Source organism: Astatotilapia calliptera, chromosome 22 (assembly GCF_900246225.1).
Source record: "Astatotilapia calliptera chromosome 22, fAstCal1.2, whole genome shotgun sequence".
Taxonomy (NCBI): Eukaryota; Metazoa; Chordata; class Actinopteri; order Cichliformes; family Cichlidae; genus Astatotilapia; species Astatotilapia calliptera.
In genome coordinates, this window is record NC_039322.1 from 31,366,739 (window position 1) to 31,387,001 (window position 20,263).

Below are 20,263 nucleotides of genomic sequence, written 5' to 3' on the forward strand. Positions count from 1 at the left end.
TCAGTTGTACTCCTATAACTATGCATGTGACAAATAAAGAATCTTGAATCTTGACGTTGGCCGCTTACATAGGTTAGGTCCTAGGCTCTATAGAGGTTCCCCAAAGAACTCTAAATCAGTTGAATAAATGATTAAGAAACTAGATGAATGGATTGATATTTCGTTATTACTCTGCCCACTGAATAGTATTATAAAGCTGAAACACCTCAAAACTTAATTTGTAGTTTCCGCCTTTATTTTGAAGGTGTTTTCAAACCGGAAATTTTTCTCTTATTACCTGTTATGTGACGGGTGGACGTGAAATGTAGTTAACAAAAAGCTTTTTACTTTATTGACTCTTAGTAGGTGCCCTGAACGCCTCTCCAGGTCGCTAAACTCGTATTTACGGTAAATCGGACATGACATCAAAGTGTGGATAGTGGTGGTGTTTTCCGCATTCCCCAACTGCCTGCGAGCTTCAGGGCCAAGCACACGGCGAAACGGCATTTATGTTCCAGCCTTTCCAGGATCAGGGCAGGAACACATCCGCGAGATACACCGCTTTTCCTGGGAACGTCTTACCTGGAAGCCGGACGGTGAACCTGGGCAAGGAAGCGCTGTGTTGTTAAGGCTGCTTGCAATACGTGTCGATGGTTAGTGAGCCAACAAATTTCTCAGCTGATTTTTTTTTTCTTTTTTAGTGGCATCTGTCTTCTTTGAAATATTGAAAGCATCTGTAGTTATTTTTAAACTGTGCCATTTCGTGGGACAAGTTGTTTTGTGTTGTTTCCCTCCTTTAGAACGGATGGATTTTAGTCTGTTTTTCTACATAAAACATGTCCCAACAGGCTGAGGTCGTATAGTGCCTTAGGCTGTGCAGTCTACACATTTTTTTTTATACTGTTACTTGCAAAGAAGTTATTCTGTAAATTAACCAATGGATAGTTTTTATCGGTTAACTTCATACAAAATACATTTTAGTACATTCAAAGGGCGTCAGATCTCTGTACCCACAGCGTTTCAAACTGTTTGGCAGGTATCGGGCGGGTTCTCCAAAACCAGCCTGATCTTATGTATGTTCATTATTTATTGCAGATTCTAGCTTGAAGGGTGGATTTAGGATGAACTAAATAGGATTCTAAATATGTGGCGTTCCCAAAACCACAAAGGGTGTTCCCTTTCTTAAAAAAAAATCTGCTCTGGGGGGAAAAACACTTAAACTTTTAAAAAAAGGGGGGGGGGGGGTATACAATTTTTGGCTCTTAGACACATTTGGTGACTTTGTTATTGTGGAAAAACTCATAGTGTACCCTTGGGAACGTTTGGACAAATCACATTCCTCGAGCAAAGGAGTCAGAAGTCACATCACTTGAACAAATGACCAGTTGACAGGAAAGAAAGATGTTGAGGAGATTCTTTAGGGATAGCTGTCTTACAGTTAATGTGCGTTGATAGGTTTTTCATACTAGCATGATTTATAGCACCTATGCATTCGTGTAAAGTCATCTTTAATCTGTGGTAGCTGGCTCACCTTAAGAGGTATTTGGGTTTTAGATAAACACTGTACTAACTGTACTTTGTTTGCTTGTATTTGGTGGTGGTGTTTGCCTGCAGTGCACTACAGAACATGACCTCACATCAGTGTACTTCTGGCAGTAGATCAAGAAAATACTGTACATTTTCTTTCTGCGAAGTTGTGGATTATTATTTAGAAAACTGCAGATGTTTATTGCAGATGATGCATGGCGTCACTGTGGGGGAGCAGAGGATCATCTACATAGCGGTTTATCATATTGTTATTACTCCGACTCAGTGTGACAGTTGTCCACACTGTCTCTCTCAGCCACTCTCTGCATTGACTCAATGTCCCAACCTTTGCTCCACTTCACACTCTTTTAGCTAGCCGTAACTACAGGCGATTTGTGTGTATGTGTCAGTTTGCAGTCCGCTTTTGCCTTTGTCGGGATCTCCTGACTGAGGTCCATATCTAAGTCTCTATCTGGGGAACTTTTCCTTTATGTATATCATCTAAGTAATCATCAGTGAATTGTGCTCTGAAAAAAAGGAAAAGAAAACAAATGAAATGATGAAACAATAATAACCACTTTGGTGTTTACCAGCTTGCTGAAATGCGCCGTCATTGTGGGAACTCCTAGAGCTTAACTTGCTGCTAAGTCATGTGCAGAGAGGGAATGACTCAAGCAAATGGTCCAGAATTGCAACGGGTTGGACTAGTTCTGCTTGGTCAGTTTAGGCAAGGCGCAGTGCGACAGAAGCATCACTGACAAATGGCAGTCAGTCTGCTTAGATATCGGCTGAGTACCCAATCTATTTAATACCAAAGCTGTACAGCGTGAAACCGCTTTACTGCTTTGCTATGTTGCATCTGCCGTAGATTGTTTGGAATTATTTACAGATCAGTTAACCAGCTTAATGAACTGAAATGTATGCATGTCTGTTCCTTTTTGCAAAATCGTCACTACATTTTCCAGATCTGCATGTGCTTTTCTGCATCCAAATAACAAAATTGCTGTCACAGAATTTCTAAGACTGTAGAAAAACAAAACAAGTTACAGCAACTTTCTTTAATTTTAGTTTAATTTTTTCATTTTTTTTTTAAAAATAACATAGAGAATATCACAAAAACGACCATAATTCAGACCCTGCGGATTGAGCCTGTTGGGACCATAAATGTATTTTCTGCAGTGAGTTTTGAATCTTGTGCCTGCAGTGACATTCCTGTAGCTATTACCGTTCTCGTCATGCTTGGTGAAATGACCAGGGTCGGACAACGTTTGAAAGATTGTGATTGTTTCTTTTAGCCAGGAGACATGATGCACAAACTGACATCCACATTTTATTCACCCTTCCCTGTATGTTTCTTTCATTCTGTATCATATGGGGAAGTACATCAAAGTGTGTAGAGAGAAGTTTGCGACATGCATCTGATGTCATGGTTTCTAGTACAGAGAGTTGTGAGAAGAGAATCAATGGAAGTGCCACAAGCAGACGAGAGAAGTCGTTATTATACAGCACCTAATAAGATAAAAATCCTCAAGCCCAGAAATCGAACCTGAAATGAGGAAGTGCCTCACGTGTGACTTGTGCTTCTGTGAAAGCTGGTGATGCCACTAAGAGGCTTTCATTTTCTCCAGTCTTTAATCAGTTTAAGCTTCTACGTACGTAAAGTTATTATGGGAAACTGCTAAATTGTTTCTTGCTGTGCTTCCATTTTATGTTAATACATTTTATTTTCTGAAATATTGTAAACATTTTTTAGAATTGCAAAAAGTATGATGGCAGTGTACTGAATGAACACGTAAAATACTAAAAATATACAGCTGTAACATTAAAACTACCGAGGGTGTGAGGCGAATGTCACTGAGCTCATTCTTCTACAACAATACAAAGAATTGTAATCCTACGAATCCATGGCATCTAGTATACTTGTCAATGTTATCACAACACATTCCACATATACAGATTGGCTCAAAACTGTCAAGAAAAGAGGGAGACACATGAGGTGGTAACTGAGAAAATATGCATATATTTTCTGAAAATGTCAGTAACACAATGGAGAAGTAAAATATTAATGTTTGTATCTTTGTGTAGTTTTGTTGTAGTTTTCTTGTGACAATCCATTATCCCTGAAAAAAATTGTTAATGAGCTTAGAAACGCAGCTTGTTAATATATGAAACTGTATCAATAACAAACAAGCATAGCTGAATTAAAAGGCTTGAGCAGTGCACGACATGGTTAACTGTCTCCACTGGTTTAAATATGTAAATATTAGAGATGGCATGATACCACTTTTTTATGTCTGATACCGATATCATAAATTTGGATATCTGCCGATACCGATATGAATCCAATATAGTGTTTTTAATCAATAAAACTGTTTTTTTAAATATCTTGTTCATACTCAAGTTTTAAAAAACAAAACACCAAAGCTATTCCGTTAAACCTGTATGCAAGAAATACACTGCACCCAAAATATTTCATAGTTCAGCAATACTGAGCTAATAAACTTAAACCTGCTCCGTCCTCCCTATTCTGGTATTTTAAAGAGTATTTAGCAGAAATATTAAACAACCTAACTAATAGGGTTGCCAACTCCCAGCAAAAATAATAGGAAACCACCCCCCACCTCATGATGCTTAATTGACGTAATCAACCTTAATTTAATGCATGTGTTTAAAAAAAAAAAAAAAAAGGACAGAAGTCAATTATTTTTCAAGAAATATTAAATAGATTCAACATCTTTCTTCAACAGAACTGCAGACTGCACAGATGGTTCCCAAAGGAAAAAGTACTATAGCTTACTAGGGTATGTTAGACTTAACAGTTACTATATACAGTAATGGATTTCTACACATTTTACATCAGATTAAAACTTTGGTTGTATTATTCAGATAATTATTTATTAAAAGCTCGACATTTTAACTGAGAATAAGAAAGAAAAGTATGTCTTTGTGCCCCCTTTTCCCTGTTCATGCCCTATCGGCCCCCCTGGCTAAACTTTGCTAGACAAGCCCCTGCAAAGTTACCAGCCGTGTAACTGTGTGGACCAAAAACAAGCAAGAGAGACTGGCACAGAAAAGCCGATCAGCTGATCATTAATCAGTTTCACAATTGAAGTAGCAACAGGAGAGGGAGGGAGAGGCAGTCGCTCCATATATTGGTTGTTAAGCTTAACGCGGGAATGCTTTACAAACATTCAGAGATGAACTGACACACTTGCTTTACTTCTTTCTTGGATAACTTTCTTGGAGATGAAATGCTGGTTTGGTAGCGAGGCTACAAATGCTCAACTAGACCACCGACAGGTCTCGCACGCCACAGTCGCTCTATGACGAGATGCATACTGCTCCGACAAGCTAAGGTTATGAGCTGAGTTACGCCATGTCGCAAGTTTTGTGAGGTGTTTTTTTGATATTTAATGGATTGGATTACATTTTTTATTTCTCTGATCCAGTCATTTAGGTCAGTATCGGACCGATACCGATACATAATATCGAATCGGTCCATCCCTAGTAAATATGTGTGAAAAATGAAGGCGTCTGGACCAAACAGCTAGTTAAACTTACTAGTGATTTCTCAGATATACTAATCTTAATGTGCTGGTTGAGCCTGTGCCTGTTCCACTTGCCTAAGGAAGTTATTAAAACTTTTCACACTGCACTCCAGCTTGTATACACGTTTGTCGGGTTGGTTTGTAAGAGGAAATGCTTGCTCGTAATGATCTGTTACGATGATAAATTCCAGAAGCTCATCTACTGGCTAATGCTGATTCTGTTTCCACACAAACTGGGAATCTCAGAACTTTGAATGCAGAGCCAGTGGCAGCATACCTTGCATGCTAATCTCCCATTGGTCTCCCATCAAACACCAGATGTTTATCTGGTCTCTCAGCTTGTCAAGCTTCAGGCATAGTTAACGGGACACAGATATGCTCATGAAATAGAAGCACACAGTTTTCAGTAGGATCCAAGACAAGTAAAGCTTCCAGTAACAAAAGCCAACTGCAGTCAGAAGATGGCAGTAATGTAAAGGATGGGTGGAAGTTTGATGGCAGAACGCTGTTTCAGATTAAAAAAGATCTTTCACATTAATTTTTCTGATTTCCTGATTTGACCGGGCAGTCGCTGCTTAGTCTGCTTGTCTGTTGGAACACCGCTGCGTTACAGTTTTATTTATGAGTAGATAAAGTATTCATCTTGAACTAGATGACTGGGAAAAGTTCAGCATAAACACATATTGAAGAACCCTGGAGAAATTATTACGTCTTTTTTTTTTTTTTTCTTGCTAGCAAAATGTCGGCTGTATGTATCAGATGTATGCACTGTGTTTGTGTAGTTGTCACAGTACAAGACATTGTGTGGTCTTTTGGAGAACATAATTTTCTGTAATATTTTCTCTTACTCAAACTCAGGTCCAGCTTTGATGTTAGAGTTTGGAGGATCATGAACCCCTTGAAGCTCCATATTAAATAGTTGGCAGTAGGCAAACCTATAACCAAGGTGACCAGTGTGAACCAAAGGAACATGGCTGTCTTCAAACCTGAGAATGTGGAAGACTTCTATGAGATTGGGGAAGTTCTGGGAAGGTATGGATGCAACTGTTTTATGCTCTAGTGTGTTCCAATAGGTGCTCCGCAGTACAGTGATGTATGGTGAGGACATGTACAGATTTGTTTCTTTTGAATACCAGCATATTGGATTTGAAATAAAACAAAGAAGAAACGATAATCCTATGTTAACTCACAGTCATACAAAGTGAACGATTTACATGCATTTAATGCAACCCATACCAGACTATTGCAAAATGACCACAGAAACCTCTGTGCTTGTGGGCTTAACAAACTTCCCATTTTGAGCAATTATACTGCAATTCCACTATAAATTATTAATCACAATAGGAATAAAAGCTCTCAGAGACATCAGTCTCCCAGTCATGCCCAGTATACTGTAACAAGAGCTGTGTCCTCTGCTTTTTTTTAATGCCTGCCTACAATAACCTGCAGCCTTGTACCACGTATGGTTGGTCTGAAACCATATTAACGAGGTGATGCGTGTGAAAGTAAAATTCCCTGTTCCCATAGTAGCAATCACGGCAATATCGCACTATGGGATGCAATTCAACTCAGAATCATTTATCTCATTCCACCACTCCTGATTGGCTGGTGATTGCAACAACTACGTCAGGCAGAAACTCCCACCCTTCAGTAGCTTGTGCTATTACATAGCCATTATTGAAACACCTCTTCAAGCTTTGGCGCATATCTCAACCTATATTAGGCTAGCTAGCTATCTTACCTGTCCATAGACAGGAGTGTTTAGCAAACTTCCTGTCGCTGGGTGCTTGATACCTTTTGCTCGTCTCTGCTGAAACCAAGTCTGCACCATAGATTGGGCGTCGTGCTCTCCACTAAGGCGGTTTAGTTAGTATGGTTTACCACACTAGCTAACACTGTTGTCCTTTTCTGCTGAAGTTAGTAAACCAGCTAACTCGTTGTCCTTGTTGTTAGCACCATAGATAGTGAAGGTGGACAGAAACTTGCAGAAACTCCGGGGCTTGACTCTAAGCCCAACACTGTGATGAGGAGGAGGGCATACCAACCTCTCCTGCTCAAAGCATGAATATGCAAAACATGTGCAAATACTCTGTGTGTCGGCTAAATATATCGTGGCTCAGCATCATAACAGAAACCACTGGATCACGTTATGCAGGGAAGAAATTGCCCCTGGCCACCTGAGCGGCAGAGCAGTTACTCAGAGTTTTTCCGAAGCTAATACTCTTGTGTAAGGACCACCTGTTCAGCAGCAGAAGGCTGTGAGGATATGGTGATTAGGCCTGACCCAAATGTCTGGGAAGACTATTTGTTTTTACTTTAGCAAAAAAAAAAAGTCATATTTTTCAGGACACGGGATTTTTGATGCATGCCAGGCTTGGTGTTTTTTGTGAATTCTGTCCTTCCCCTGTACAGTGGGCATTTTGGCCAGGTTCGCCAGGTTCGGGAGCGGACCTCTGGGAACTTTTGGGCAGGCAAATTCCTGAAGATTCGGAAGGTTGCATGCAGCCGTCTTGGCCTGGACAGGAGCAGCGTGGAGCGAGAGGTGGAGATCCTCCAGGCTGTCCAACATCCAAACATTGTGGCTCTCAAAGATGTTTTTGAAAGTCGCGCTGAAGTGGTGCTCATTCTGGAGCTGTGAGTTGACAAATATCTCCATAAAGCGTAAACACTTCACTGTTCTACCTACAAATTTAAACCTGTTTTCTGTTAATGCAAATCCTCCCCCTCCACCATAACATATGGGAAACAAACCATAGTATGAGAAAATATATATTTGCTACCCTATCCTGTTCTGTACAGGGAAAAAATGAAATGTTTAACAAGTTTCTCATTAAAACACTTCCTGCTTAGTGTCAGTGGAGGGGAGCTGTTTGACTTTATTGCTGAGAAAGAGAACCTGTTGGAAACTGAGGCCATTGAATTCATGAAGCAGATACTGGAGGGTCTGAAATTCATACACTGCAAAAACATTGCCCACTTTGACCTCAAGGTAAGTATACTTAGTTACATCTATCTTTTATATTGTGGAACAGAACATTTTCAAAGTCATGGTTTCCAACATAACAATTTTCGCCACATTCAGCCAGAAAATATCATGCTGTCAGACAAAGTGTCAAAACCTCCCAACATCAAACTCATAGACTTTGGCCTGGCTCACTTGTTTCACCCGGGAGAGGAGTACAAGAGCACAAGTGGTACTCCACAGTACATTGGTGAGTATTAAGCTGTATTAAAAAATGGTATTTGGCATTATGTTTTGGTGAAATGTTAATTATCAGTTTAGTTTTATTTTACAATGCATAAAACATGTTTTTATTCTCTGACCAAAGATCATCCAAATCTTTCTTTAGTGTGACTCATGTTTGCTGTCACTGGTCTGGTATAGCCTCACAATTGTTTCAACTTTTGTTGGGCTTTTTGCTTTTTCCCACGTTTTAAGGTTTGTGCCTTTCATGAAACTGCTGTAAAGATAACCAAAATAAACTGTTTTAGTTCAAGTAATGTTATCTTAACCTACTAAGAACTTTCCATGTGTGTTTTTGTGTAAGGCACACTGGATGCTTCCAATCAGTGACAGTCACAAGGTTTAGTTGGTCTTGTTGTTCATGATTACCCTGTCTTTATCCACTGAAATAAATCGTTGTTTGTTCTGATGAGCTTTGGTGCGACTTCCAAACCAGTTCAGCAGTCTGATCACCCAGCATCCCAATATGCTGATGTAGCGACATCCATATCTTAAATATAGGCTGTGGTCAAGCATTGAAGAATTATGTTTAAAATGGACCAAGACTCCATATTCAATTCAATTTTATTTATATAGCGCCAAATCACAACAAAAGTCGCCTCAAGGCGCTTCATAGATACAGAGAAAAACCCAACAATCATATGACCCCCTATGAACAAGCACTTTGGCGACAGTGGGAAGGAAAAACTCCCTTTTAACAGGAAGAAACCTCCGGCAGAACCAGGCTCAGGGAGGGGCGGGGCCATCTGCTGTGATTGGTTGGGGTGAGAGAAGGAAGACAGGATAAAAGACATGCTGTGGAAGAGAGACAGAGGTTAATAACAGATATGATTCAATGCAGAGAGGTCTGTTAATACATAGTGAGCGAGAAAGGTGACTGGAAAGGAAAAACTCAATGCATCATGGGAATCCCCCGGCAGCCTACGTCTATTGCAGCATAACTAAGGGAGGATTCAGGGTCACCTGGTCCAGCCCTAACTATATGCTTTAGCAAAAAGGAAAGTTTGAAGCCTAATCTTGAAAGTAGAGATAGTGTCTGTCTCCTGAATCCAAACTGGAAGCTGGTTCCACAGAAGAGGGGCCTGAAAACTGAAGGCTCTGCCTCCCATTCTACTTTTAAATACTCTAGGAACAACAAGTAGGCCTGCAGAGCGAGAGTGAAGTGCTCTAATAGGGTGATATGGTACTACAAGGTCATTAAGATAAGATGGGGCCTGATTATTTAAGACCTTGTATGTGAGGAGCAGGATTTTGAATTCTGGATTTAACAGGAAGCCAATGAAGGGAAGCCAAAACAGGAGAAATCTGCTCTCTTTCTAGTCCCTGTCAGGACTCTTGCTGCAGCATTTTGGATTAGCTGAAGGCTTTTCAGTGAGTTATTTGGACATCCTGATAACAATGAATTACAGTCGTCCAGCCTGGAAGTAATAAATGCATGAACTAGTTTTTCAGCGTCACTCTGAGACAGGATATTTCTAACTTTAGAGATGTTGCGCAAATGGAAGAACGCAGTCTTACATATTTGTTTAATATGTGCATTGAAGGACATGTCCTGGTCAAAAATGACTCCAAGGTTCCTCACAGTGTTACTGGAGGCCAAGGTAATGCCATCCAGAGTAAGAATCTGGTTAGATGCCATATTTTTAAGCTTTTCAGGGCCGAGTACAATAACCTCAGTTTTATCTGAATTAAGAAGCAGAAAGTTAGCGGCCATCCAGGTCTTTATGTCTTTAAGACATTCCTGCAGTTTAACTAATTGGTGTGTGTTATCTGGCTTCATGGACAGATAGAGCTCGGTGTCATCTGCATAGCAGTGAAAATGTATGCTATGTCTTCTAATGATGCTGCCTAAGGGAAGCATGTATAATGTAATCCAACAACATTCAGTCTGGGACCACACCAATGGACTTTATAATAAATGTAGGCGCTTTACTTTGGCTGCCTTAGTGGAAACAATGCTGGAGGAAAAGGAGGGAAAAGAGCCAGGACCCTCTGAATTCACTGCACCACCCCTTCCTTGGAGCTGAGCCACACCCCACCATATACCCACCTCCGAACTCAGGCCGGGCATTTCCCATTCTGAGAGTTTTTGGCTTATGTAATCAACCCCCTTTTTGAAAAAGCCAAATAAAAGTGTGTGGAATTGGTAAAATCCGTACAGAGTGGAAACTCTGGAGACAAGGGAATATGCCAGTAGCACTTAGTCAAATCCAGTGTCATGAAAAAATGAGCAGTACCAAACCGGTCCAGGAGTTCATTGACCCATGGCATGGAATAAGCGATATGCTGTGACCTCAATCATCTTGCGGTAGTCAACACAGAACCCAATAGACCCACCTTTCTTTACCACCACGGGACTATGGAGGTATACCATTCGCTGTGTGACGGAGAGGAACCGCATTGAGCAACCAGATTTCCCAGGACATTTGTCTGGTACTTGGCCTGGTCCTGGGGCTTCCAAGTTGCTGTCGGTGCACTGTTGTCTGCTCCCGCTCCATGGCAGCCAGCTCTGCGACCGCACCGGCTGCATGGTTCGTGGGTCCGATATCTTGTCCTGGGTAGTTGGGCACCACTGTAACACACATTTGTGTTATGTTAGGTTCCTGGCGTGCTGCTCAGATAGTGTAGGCGTGATCTGATGATGATCCCCAGCTGTGTTGGCCAGCCTGTCCTGGAACTGCCCTCTGTACCCACTGCACCAACCCTCTCCACAGCTGAGCCGCAGACCACCCTGCGTGCTATAAGAACAGCAAAGCATGCCATACTGGAAAGATTCTACATTTCTTCTGTGACCCTGGTAACACTTTATGGCAGAGGATTCAAAGATAACAGATTATAGGGCTGCTCCTCCGCTTTGTGACAACAACCTACACTGTCTAAATTACAATAACATTTTCTGTAAATTTGCAACATATAATACCACCACTACACCAAAAGCCAGTCTTCACCCTGATCAAAAAGAACTGAATCTCAGCGTTGCTAATATCTGTAAAACCCCGAAGAGAGTGAACGCACCAGGCATTCCAAGACGAGAACTGAGAGTGAGTGTGCTGACCCATGGGCAAATGCGTTATGGACATCTGTAACACCTTGCTGGTCTGTCACTATCATTCCAGTGACACAAAATTCACTGTCACTTTTTTTTTTAATGACCACTGTCCTGTTACACTAATTCCCATAACGATGCGCTTCGAGAGACTGGTAAAGGACTAACTACATTATCTCCTCACAGCCCCCTGTATTTGAATCATTACAGTTTGCTTTCCAGCTGAACCCCTCCATTGAGGTCTTTTTTTCTTTTCACATGGGCTTGGCACATCTGGAACGGTCACGTGCAAATGCTTTTTGTTGCATTAAAAAAGTGCCTGGATGAATGGGTAAATGAATAGTGCCTTGAGGCAACTGTTGTTTGGCACTGTATAAATGACATTGAATTAAACTGAAATGAAAGTGGGTGAATGAAGCAAGTTGTAAAAAGCGCTTTGAGTGCTCAGAGTAGAAAAGTGCTATATAAGAACCAATCAGTTTACACATTATAAAGACCATAGATCATCACAGGAATCACTGGTTTACATAGTGTAGAGGGTGCCACACTGAAGTTATTTATGTTTTGTGCTTGGATGTAGTTCCATATTGCTGTTTTTCTTTTTTTAGATATAAAACTTTTTGCATTCATTAAATGACAGAAACAAAAATCATAAGCTACACTGTTTTAGAGATGCTTGTGGTGGAGATGTCTGTTCATGACACATTTTATCAGAATGTTGTTGACTTACAAAAGCAAACTTTTCAGTTTCCTGCTCATCTTTTACATTGCTGGCATGCAGCATTGTTATGAGTTTTTGCAGTAAGTTTCTAAAGATGGAAACACTTAACATCAAGTTGTTGGGAAACTATCCCTGTGATAAGATGATGAAGGCTAGATTCATATATATTTTAAAATCACCTGAGAAATTTTGACTTTTTTTGTGTGATGGACATTAATTATGGTAAATGGCCTGTATTTATATAGCGCTTTACTAGTCCCTAAGGACCCCAAAGCACTTTACATATCCAGTCATCCACCCATTCACACACACATTCACACACTGGCTACATTGTAGCCACAGCCACCCTGGGGCGCACTGACAGAGGCGAGGCTGCCGGACACTGGCGCCACCGGGCCCTCTGACCACCACCACTAGGCAACCGGTGAAGTGTCTTGCCCAAGGACACAACGACCGAGACTCTCGAACCGGCAACCTTCCGATTACAAGGCGAACTCTTGAGCCATGATCGCCCCATTACTTTCAAATGTTTACATTGGCTATTATTTTGTGATCACAGCCAGTCTGATTTTCAGTGAGGGAGATAAACGTACGTTTTGCAATTTATTAGCAATGTAGATGTATTATTATTATTATTGTTGTTATTGTTGTTGTTGTTGTTGTTGTGATGCATGCACAAGCATCCAGCTAAGAAAATTCCAAAAAGTTGATTCTGTTAATCTGGATGTGGCATACACATACCATTCTAAATTCATATAAAACTGAGTTTCTTGTACTCGACCCCAAAAATCTGAGAAATATGGTAGGTGACCAGTTGCTTAATCTGAATGGCATTACATTGGCTTCCAGTAATACTGCAAGGAATGTTGGAATCATTTTTGACCAGGATCTGTCCTTCAGTGGGCTTATTAAACAAAGGTTAGGACTGCTTTCCTTCATTTGTGCAATATCTCTAAAATGAGAAACATCTTGTCTCGGATGGTTAAAATGCATTAAAATGTGTTGATGATGCACAATCATCCAGGTAAGTAAACCAAAAAAGTTGATTCAGTTCATCTGGACGTAGCGTTTTCAGTGGAAGAAACATTTCGTCAGTCATCCAAGTGACTTCTGTAGTCTCTGCTGACTGGAGGTTTGCCCAACTGTATAAACAGTACATTTGCAAAATGACTGAACCTAACACCATTGATGAACAATGGGCTGTGAGGTCAGATCGTTGACATGCAAATTGTCATGTGAAAATAAACAACAGATTCCTTATAAGGCTATCACACAAACTTAAAAGTGGAGGATAAGAGATCCTGTGTTTATATCTGACTTTACCTGCTTAAAAGCTGCCAACAAAAGTGTTTGTTGCAAGTTTAAGGAGCTTTACTTCTGCAAATATTCTACTAAAGTTATTTAGAATCGAATCATCTAAGTTAATAACCAACCCAACACAATTTCTCTATCTTTCTCCACCTCTGCAGCCCCTGAGGTCATCAGCTGCCAGCCTCTGAGTACAGCAGCAGATATGTGGTAAGCATTCAGCTCCAGCGTGTTCAGGCCTGTCGTGAGCATTACTCTCTGCACAATATTTGAGTTGGTCACAGCAGAATAAACACAATTATACAGGATTTAAACAAAACTGAATCACTGTGTTTTTCTTACATGTTGTCATACAGTAGAGTTTTTTTTGTTTTTAATTTACGCTTCATGTCTGCCTGTGCCTTGTTTCATGTTTCTTCAGGAGCATTGGAGTTATTACCTACATATTGTAAGTTGTAAGTGTTTGTATGTTGGGTGGCTTCTAAAGTACATAATTTATGGATTGTATACAAACATCTTTTGATTGTATTTGGGCCTTTAAAAGTAAAGGTAAACTTTTTCAGTTATACTAGATGGGAAATTGAAGAAAAAAAAAAGAAAGAAAGAAAGAAGGAAAAGAAAACTATTAATGTGTTTTAATGCTCAGATGAAGATGTCAGATGTTGACATGTTGTAGTTTCACTACTAAAGTGTATTGTCTTTTCTCAGATTGAGTGGTTTGTCACCATTCCAAGGCGACACTGATGAAGAGACTCTGGGAAACGTCATTGGCATGAAATACGAGTTTAATGAGCACTACTTCAGCCTGACAAGCCCCATGGCGAAAGATTTCATCCAGAAACTGTTGATGAAGAATCCAGAGTATGTCATAAAATACAATATTTTACTTGGGCACATTAGTCTGAAATTTAATGTATTCCTCTGTTCAGTGATTAGGGATGTAATAGTGAACATCAAGATTAGGACTTCATGTCAACTAGTCCCTTCACACTAAGCACCAGGTATCCAGAGTCTAAATGTGGCTGTCCAGCTCGTTGGTGTGCACTGTACACCAACTAATGAGACACAGAATGACAAACGGAACAACGTTTGTCAGAAAGATTGGGGAAAATTTTCTTTAAGCAAACATCCCGGTGTACTTAAGACCCAGCCACACTGTCAGACAAAAACTGGTTCATCCTAAGGACAAAACTCCAAAACACAAACTAAACAACGTAGTGCATGCTGTGCAGTGCAGTAAGGAGTGCTCAGACCTCTACATTGGTGAAACCAAACAGCCCATCCATAAACACATGGCACAACATAGAAGAGCCACCTCGACAGTGCAAGGCCTATCTCTCCACCTAAAAGATAAAGATCACTCTTTCGAGGATGCCAATGTTTACAGTTTGGATGCAGAAGACAGATGGTTTTAAAGAGGAGTAAAAGTAATTTTACATTTTTATGACAAGACAAATGCATTCATCTACCAAAGGTCATGTGAAATACACTTAAATCATTGTTATCTTAATATTCTTTAGTTTGTTTGACAGCATCCAAAAATCATGGAATGTTCTGCCAAACTTTGTTTTCCTGCTACTTTAGTTTAGTAGTTTAGGTTGTAGCAAAAATGCTTAAGGATTATTACAATATATTAACTAATAGTCCTTTTCCATTAGTACCTACTCGGATTAGATTGGCGTGACTTAGATTTTTTTTGGGGTACCTGGTGCCGGGTACATTATTAGTACCTACCTAAGTGATCCAAGGCAATCCGAAAATGTGACGTCAACAGACTGCATTGGCTAGTCAGTATGGTCACTCTATGAGTCATGCGAGCATCTCGTTTACATAAATCAAAACCGCCGTTTTTGAAACCCGGCAACGAGAGAAATGGCCTGATAAAAAGCCATACATCGAGCAGTAGGTACCGTTGCCTCCATGTCCTCCGTTCATGTTGCATACAAATAACGTCATGGGATGTTCGGCCGTGTTGTACCTCATGCCATTAGGTGAGGTTGTTAGTAATTTAAAACGGATCAATCTGAGTAGGTACTAAAGGAAAAGGACTATAAAAATAAATAATGATCTCTCATCATTCCTTACACGTCAATGCATATTGCAGAGACAGAATGACAGCTGAGGAGTGTCTGCTTCATCCATGGATTAAGGTTAGCACCAGTCTGTCATTTCTTCTGCACTACTTTTGTTGTTGTGTTACCGTGTTGTCAGCCATACATGTTGTCATTGTTTCAGCCCATCACACCTAAACAGGTTGCCAAAAGAAATCGATCCTCAATTAATATGAAGAACTTTAAGAAGTTCAATGCCCGAAGGAAGTGGAAGGTGAGTCTGGATATTTATGTTAAGAGACATTTTAAAGCATATTTTTGTGCGTTAGACCAGCAGTAAAACCAAATTAATTCATGTATACACTTTTAAAGTTCTGTAGCTGGTGTGGGCGAAGTTAGGATTCAAATTTTATTATATTATATATTATATTTATTATAGGATAGCCACCTTTAGCTCTCGCCGAGCAGATTGTAACAAGCAGCCAGGAAAACAGACTGGGTGGGTTACCGTGAGGAGAAAGCGTAGTCCTAAACAGAAGGCCAGGGTACACTACCAACCTGTTCACGTCTCTAACAGTTTTTGCCCAGTCTGGGACACACCCACCGAGAAGAATTCTCTGGTTCCTGGTGATACTGTTTTGAGACACGTGAAGTTAGAGACACAAGCAACCATAAGGAATTGTCTTCCAGAGGCCATTCATTGTTATCAGGATGTTCTAAAATCTAAAACAAAATCTTATTGTCCAGGACCTCTGCTACTCCTAGCGTACCCTCACTATATATTTGTGTGCATTAGCCCTGTCTGGCACCCTCCTTAGCAATGGTTAAATCCTTATGTAATAAAGAGGACATATGTTGTACCGTAAAATACTCCATCATGGTTACATGTTACGAAAAAGTATTAAAAAAAATACCACTTACGAGGACATTATTCTGCTACTTTTGTATCGAAATTTAAAACGAATGAATCAGGTAATTCTTTGTTTTTATATTCATCAGGTCCCAATCAGCCCAAATAGCAAAGAGAAATTAAAAATGCCATGAAAGAGTTTGGGTCTTAGGAGGTTAAAGTTCACATAATGGGTTAAAAATGAACGTTACCTTAGAAGATACTGAGCTGATGTTATTTGTGATGGATGTAAAACATTCTTCCCTGTCACCTTCTAGATGTCTTACAATATGGTGTCGGCATGTAATCGGCTCGTAAATTTGAGACTGCCGCGTAAAGACACCCTGAGTCCAGATCCACTACAGGTGAGACATATTTAACTGAAAAGTGGAGTTAAATTAAATGGAGAATCTAAATGTGAGTGCGAGTGGTTGTCTGTCTCTGTGTTAGTCCTGTGTCAGACTGGTGACCCGTCCAGCTGTTACCCTGCCTCTCACACTGGTAGCTGGGATAGCCCCCCCCAAACCCTCAGTCAGCCCTGTAGTCCATATGTCAAAGTGTCCTTGGGTGAAGTAATGAACTTTAAAACTGCTCAGATGTCATCGGTGTGTGTATGGTACTGTTGAATTACTGTATTTTTCGGACTACAAGGCGCAATATCAATGAACGGGTGTATTTTCATACATAAGGCTAATAAAGCGAAACAAAACTGTCAGATAAATCAAACTTTATTCAACTCATTCACAATAACTCTCAACATTGTTCAGTTGTAACAATAAAATACAGAACAATACACTTTTTCAGTTCATTCCTCTTCCTCAAATTCTTCATCTTCAGGGTCTGAGTTTAACAGTTGGGTGATTTTGGCCCGTAAGCACGTCTCATTATGGGGTCCTTATACACACACCATAATGTTACATTGAAGCAGAGTACGTATGACTCCGCGAGGCTCCTGACTACGGTAGCCGTAATGCTCCAACAAGCGGTGCAGCTGTATAGCTTAGCAAAGTCGTACTAAAACATTTTGACAGATTTGTGAGCGTCGTGTACCACGTAAAGATGTTTCAAGGTCAGTAAGCACAACCAGAGTGTCGATTTCTGAGAAAATTAAAGGATTTCAAGTGTGCCTTATAGTCCGAAAAATACGGTAAGTACTTTATGAATAGGTGTATGTGGCTGTTATTGTTAAGTGCTATTGATAATGTGCATGAATACATTTCTGAGTTACAAAAGGTGGGAGTAGAAAATGTTAATACGTGGATGGAGTCAAAGAAATAACAAAGACTGTTTTAGAAGTGTAACGTCAGAGTTGAAGTTAGGTACATGTTCAAATGATATAATTCAAATCTGCAATACAAGCTTCATGAGGCACAGTCACGTAGATTTGTAAGTGAAAAGTGCTGACAGCTGTAATGATGCTTTTCTGCAGCGGCAATGTGAAAGCGACGTAGAGGACACTGAGAGCAAGCCGGCCTCGCTGCTACGGCGAAGACTCAGCAGCAGTTCATAGAGTTGAGCAGAGGAATGCAGAGCAGTCCAAGCTGAAGATGAAGATGAGGCTCCCTGAAACCAAATGATTTCTGTTACCTTGTTCGAGTGTAATGGGTGACCTAATGTTGTTACACACTCGACATTTCAGAAGTGCCTGGAACAGAAGCGTGTCCTCATTTGAAGTGTGTTTCTTTACGAAAGACATTTAAAAAAAAATCAGTTGGAAACTTTGGGTGGGCTGTGTAATAATGTCTTCAATGATGCTTTATCAGCTGTAATGTATGTGGATGGTTACGGTTCTTGAAATGTCTCTGATAACAAAATGTGGCCAGAAAAGCTTTTTTCTGTGCGGAGCAACCTCAAACTCATGTTATACCCGTGTCTTCCACGCCTTATTCAATGACGGTAATGCTTCATGTCATCAGCCAAATGGAAATGCTCGGCCTGTTTTTAATGTTACCAAGTGATGTCCAGCAACTATAGACTACAACATGACTTATACCTGATTTTGGACAGCTCATGGCAGCGCTGGCAAACACAAATACCAATGTTTTCATTACCTGTTTGTTTATGTTGAAACTGCTTCGCTAGTGTTAGGAAAGCATCCCCGTGTCTTTTCTAAAAGACTGCTTCACATAATTAACAAAAATGTGAAAGTTAGAGTTTTTCCTGTTTTAGCAACTGCCTCCATTTTTCCGGCCGTTATATCACAGTTTTACACTCGCTCATAAACAGCTGTTGTTTTTACAGTTTTCAAAGTAACCACTACTGTCATTTTCATGTTTGTGTAAGGCTGAAAACATTGGAAGGTTTTTAAAAATGTAATTTCTTACATCTCACCAACTACAACTACCCGAGATGAACAGACTTCAATCTACTGCTATTATTGTTAGGTTGTAAGTGTTTAAGATTTTGTACTGCAGATGAAAATATACAATCATACTCTGTTCTTAATAACTTATAAGCACTGCATTACTTCTCTTGTGATGTATCATTTTGAAATGGCTTAATCATACACGTGCATGTCATTACATACAACAATTTGTATTTTTAATGTCATTAAATGTCTGTTTAATGACATGTCTGCTGGCTTCATCCGAGACTTGAACAATTAGTATTTTTAAATACTGCCAAATTTCTCACTTTGTCTTTTTCTCAGCTGTGTCTGCCTATTTAGGAACTTTCTTTTAGCTGCTGACGTTACCATTAATACCGTTTCATGACAGTAATGAGCTATATTTGGCTATGTGACCCTGTCGCACTTCTTTTAACTAAGAATCAGGAAGTTGTCTTCTTCTGCGATGTTGTGTTTACAGACAGCATTTTAATCCTTTTTCTTTTCTGGGTGTAAATGTGACAGGGCTCGGTGCTGGTTCAAACTGTATAAGCTGCTTCAAGCATTATTTGTGAAGAGTCACATTAAATTACTAAAAACATTAACTAATAATGCTGAGATGTATTATTTTAACAAGCCTTAATTATTTTCTAAATAACTGAAAGGAATTAAAATTGAATTCATACTGAATTTACTGATGCATAACCAGAGACCCAGAAGAATTAGTTTTGTTTAGATAAGTAAGAAAAACAATCTTCCCCAAAATTGTTTATTTCTTTTTAAATCTTCTTTCTCTTAAAATGGGCACCAGGTCTTATTTTATCATAAAGTGATAAGATGGCTGAGTGAGACAGAAACACATTTTACTCAGAACTGTGGAAGTGAAATCAGGAGGTGACGTGGGGGAGGACTGTACCAGAATATACGGGTAAAATAAGTACAGAACATGTCACCAAAGGGGGGGAAGAAACGTTTTGAACACGCTTGCTGAAGTGTATTTAATATTTGGTACAAAAGTCTTTGTTGACCGCGTCAAAACACCTACTGTGTGGAGAAACTAGTCAGATGCTCAGGTGTGATTTTAGCCCGTTCTTTGTGGAAGAATGGGCTAAAATCACACTTCTTCTTCTATGAACTATGAGTTTTAGTTCTTTCCATAGATGTTCATTTGGATTGAGGTCAGTTGATTGGCTGGGTCATTCCAGGAGCTTTATTTTCTTATTCTGAAACCAATGGAGAGTTTCCTTGGCTGTGTTTGGGATCATCCACCCTTATTTCATCTTCATCATTCTGGCTGCAGAATTTTGCTGATTTTTCTTCCTTCACTTCCAAACCATGAAGTTCCCACCTCCATTGGTAGAGTGTGTTTTTTGGGGTGATTTGCAGTGACGTGGTGGGTATTATGCCATCCAAGGAGTTCCATTTTGGTTTCATCTGACCAGTTGATATTCTCCCAGTATCTCCCAGGCTTGCGTACCGGCCATGGTAGTTGAGTGCGTGACATACTGTTTGCTTTGAAACATTCGTGCCTGTTGAGGTCTTTCTGTAGCTCTCCCCAGGTGGTCCTTGGACAACTCTGATAATTAGTTTCATTCCTCTGTCTGAAACCTTGCAGCGAGCACCT

At 40.0% G+C, this 20,263-nt stretch overlaps 1 protein-coding gene across 1 annotated transcript; it reads left to right on the forward strand.

The window, feature by feature from the left end:
* Window positions 1–250: 250 nt before the first annotated feature.
* Window positions 251–18,585, forward strand: LOC113014653 (death-associated protein kinase 2). Its single transcript, XM_026156325.1, has 12 exons — window positions 251–632; window positions 5,913–6,086; window positions 7,467–7,688; window positions 7,905–8,043; window positions 8,137–8,266; window positions 13,535–13,583; window positions 13,795–13,821; window positions 14,082–14,234; window positions 15,478–15,523; window positions 15,609–15,698; window positions 16,592–16,678; window positions 17,743–18,585. Exons 2-12 carry the CDS (start codon window positions 6,025–6,027, stop codon window positions 17,821–17,823), a joined length of 1,086 nt encoding a protein of 361 aa, XP_026012110.1. The 5' UTR covers window positions 251–632; window positions 5,913–6,024; the 3' UTR covers window positions 17,824–18,585.
* Window positions 18,586–20,263: the final 1,678 nt, after the last annotated feature.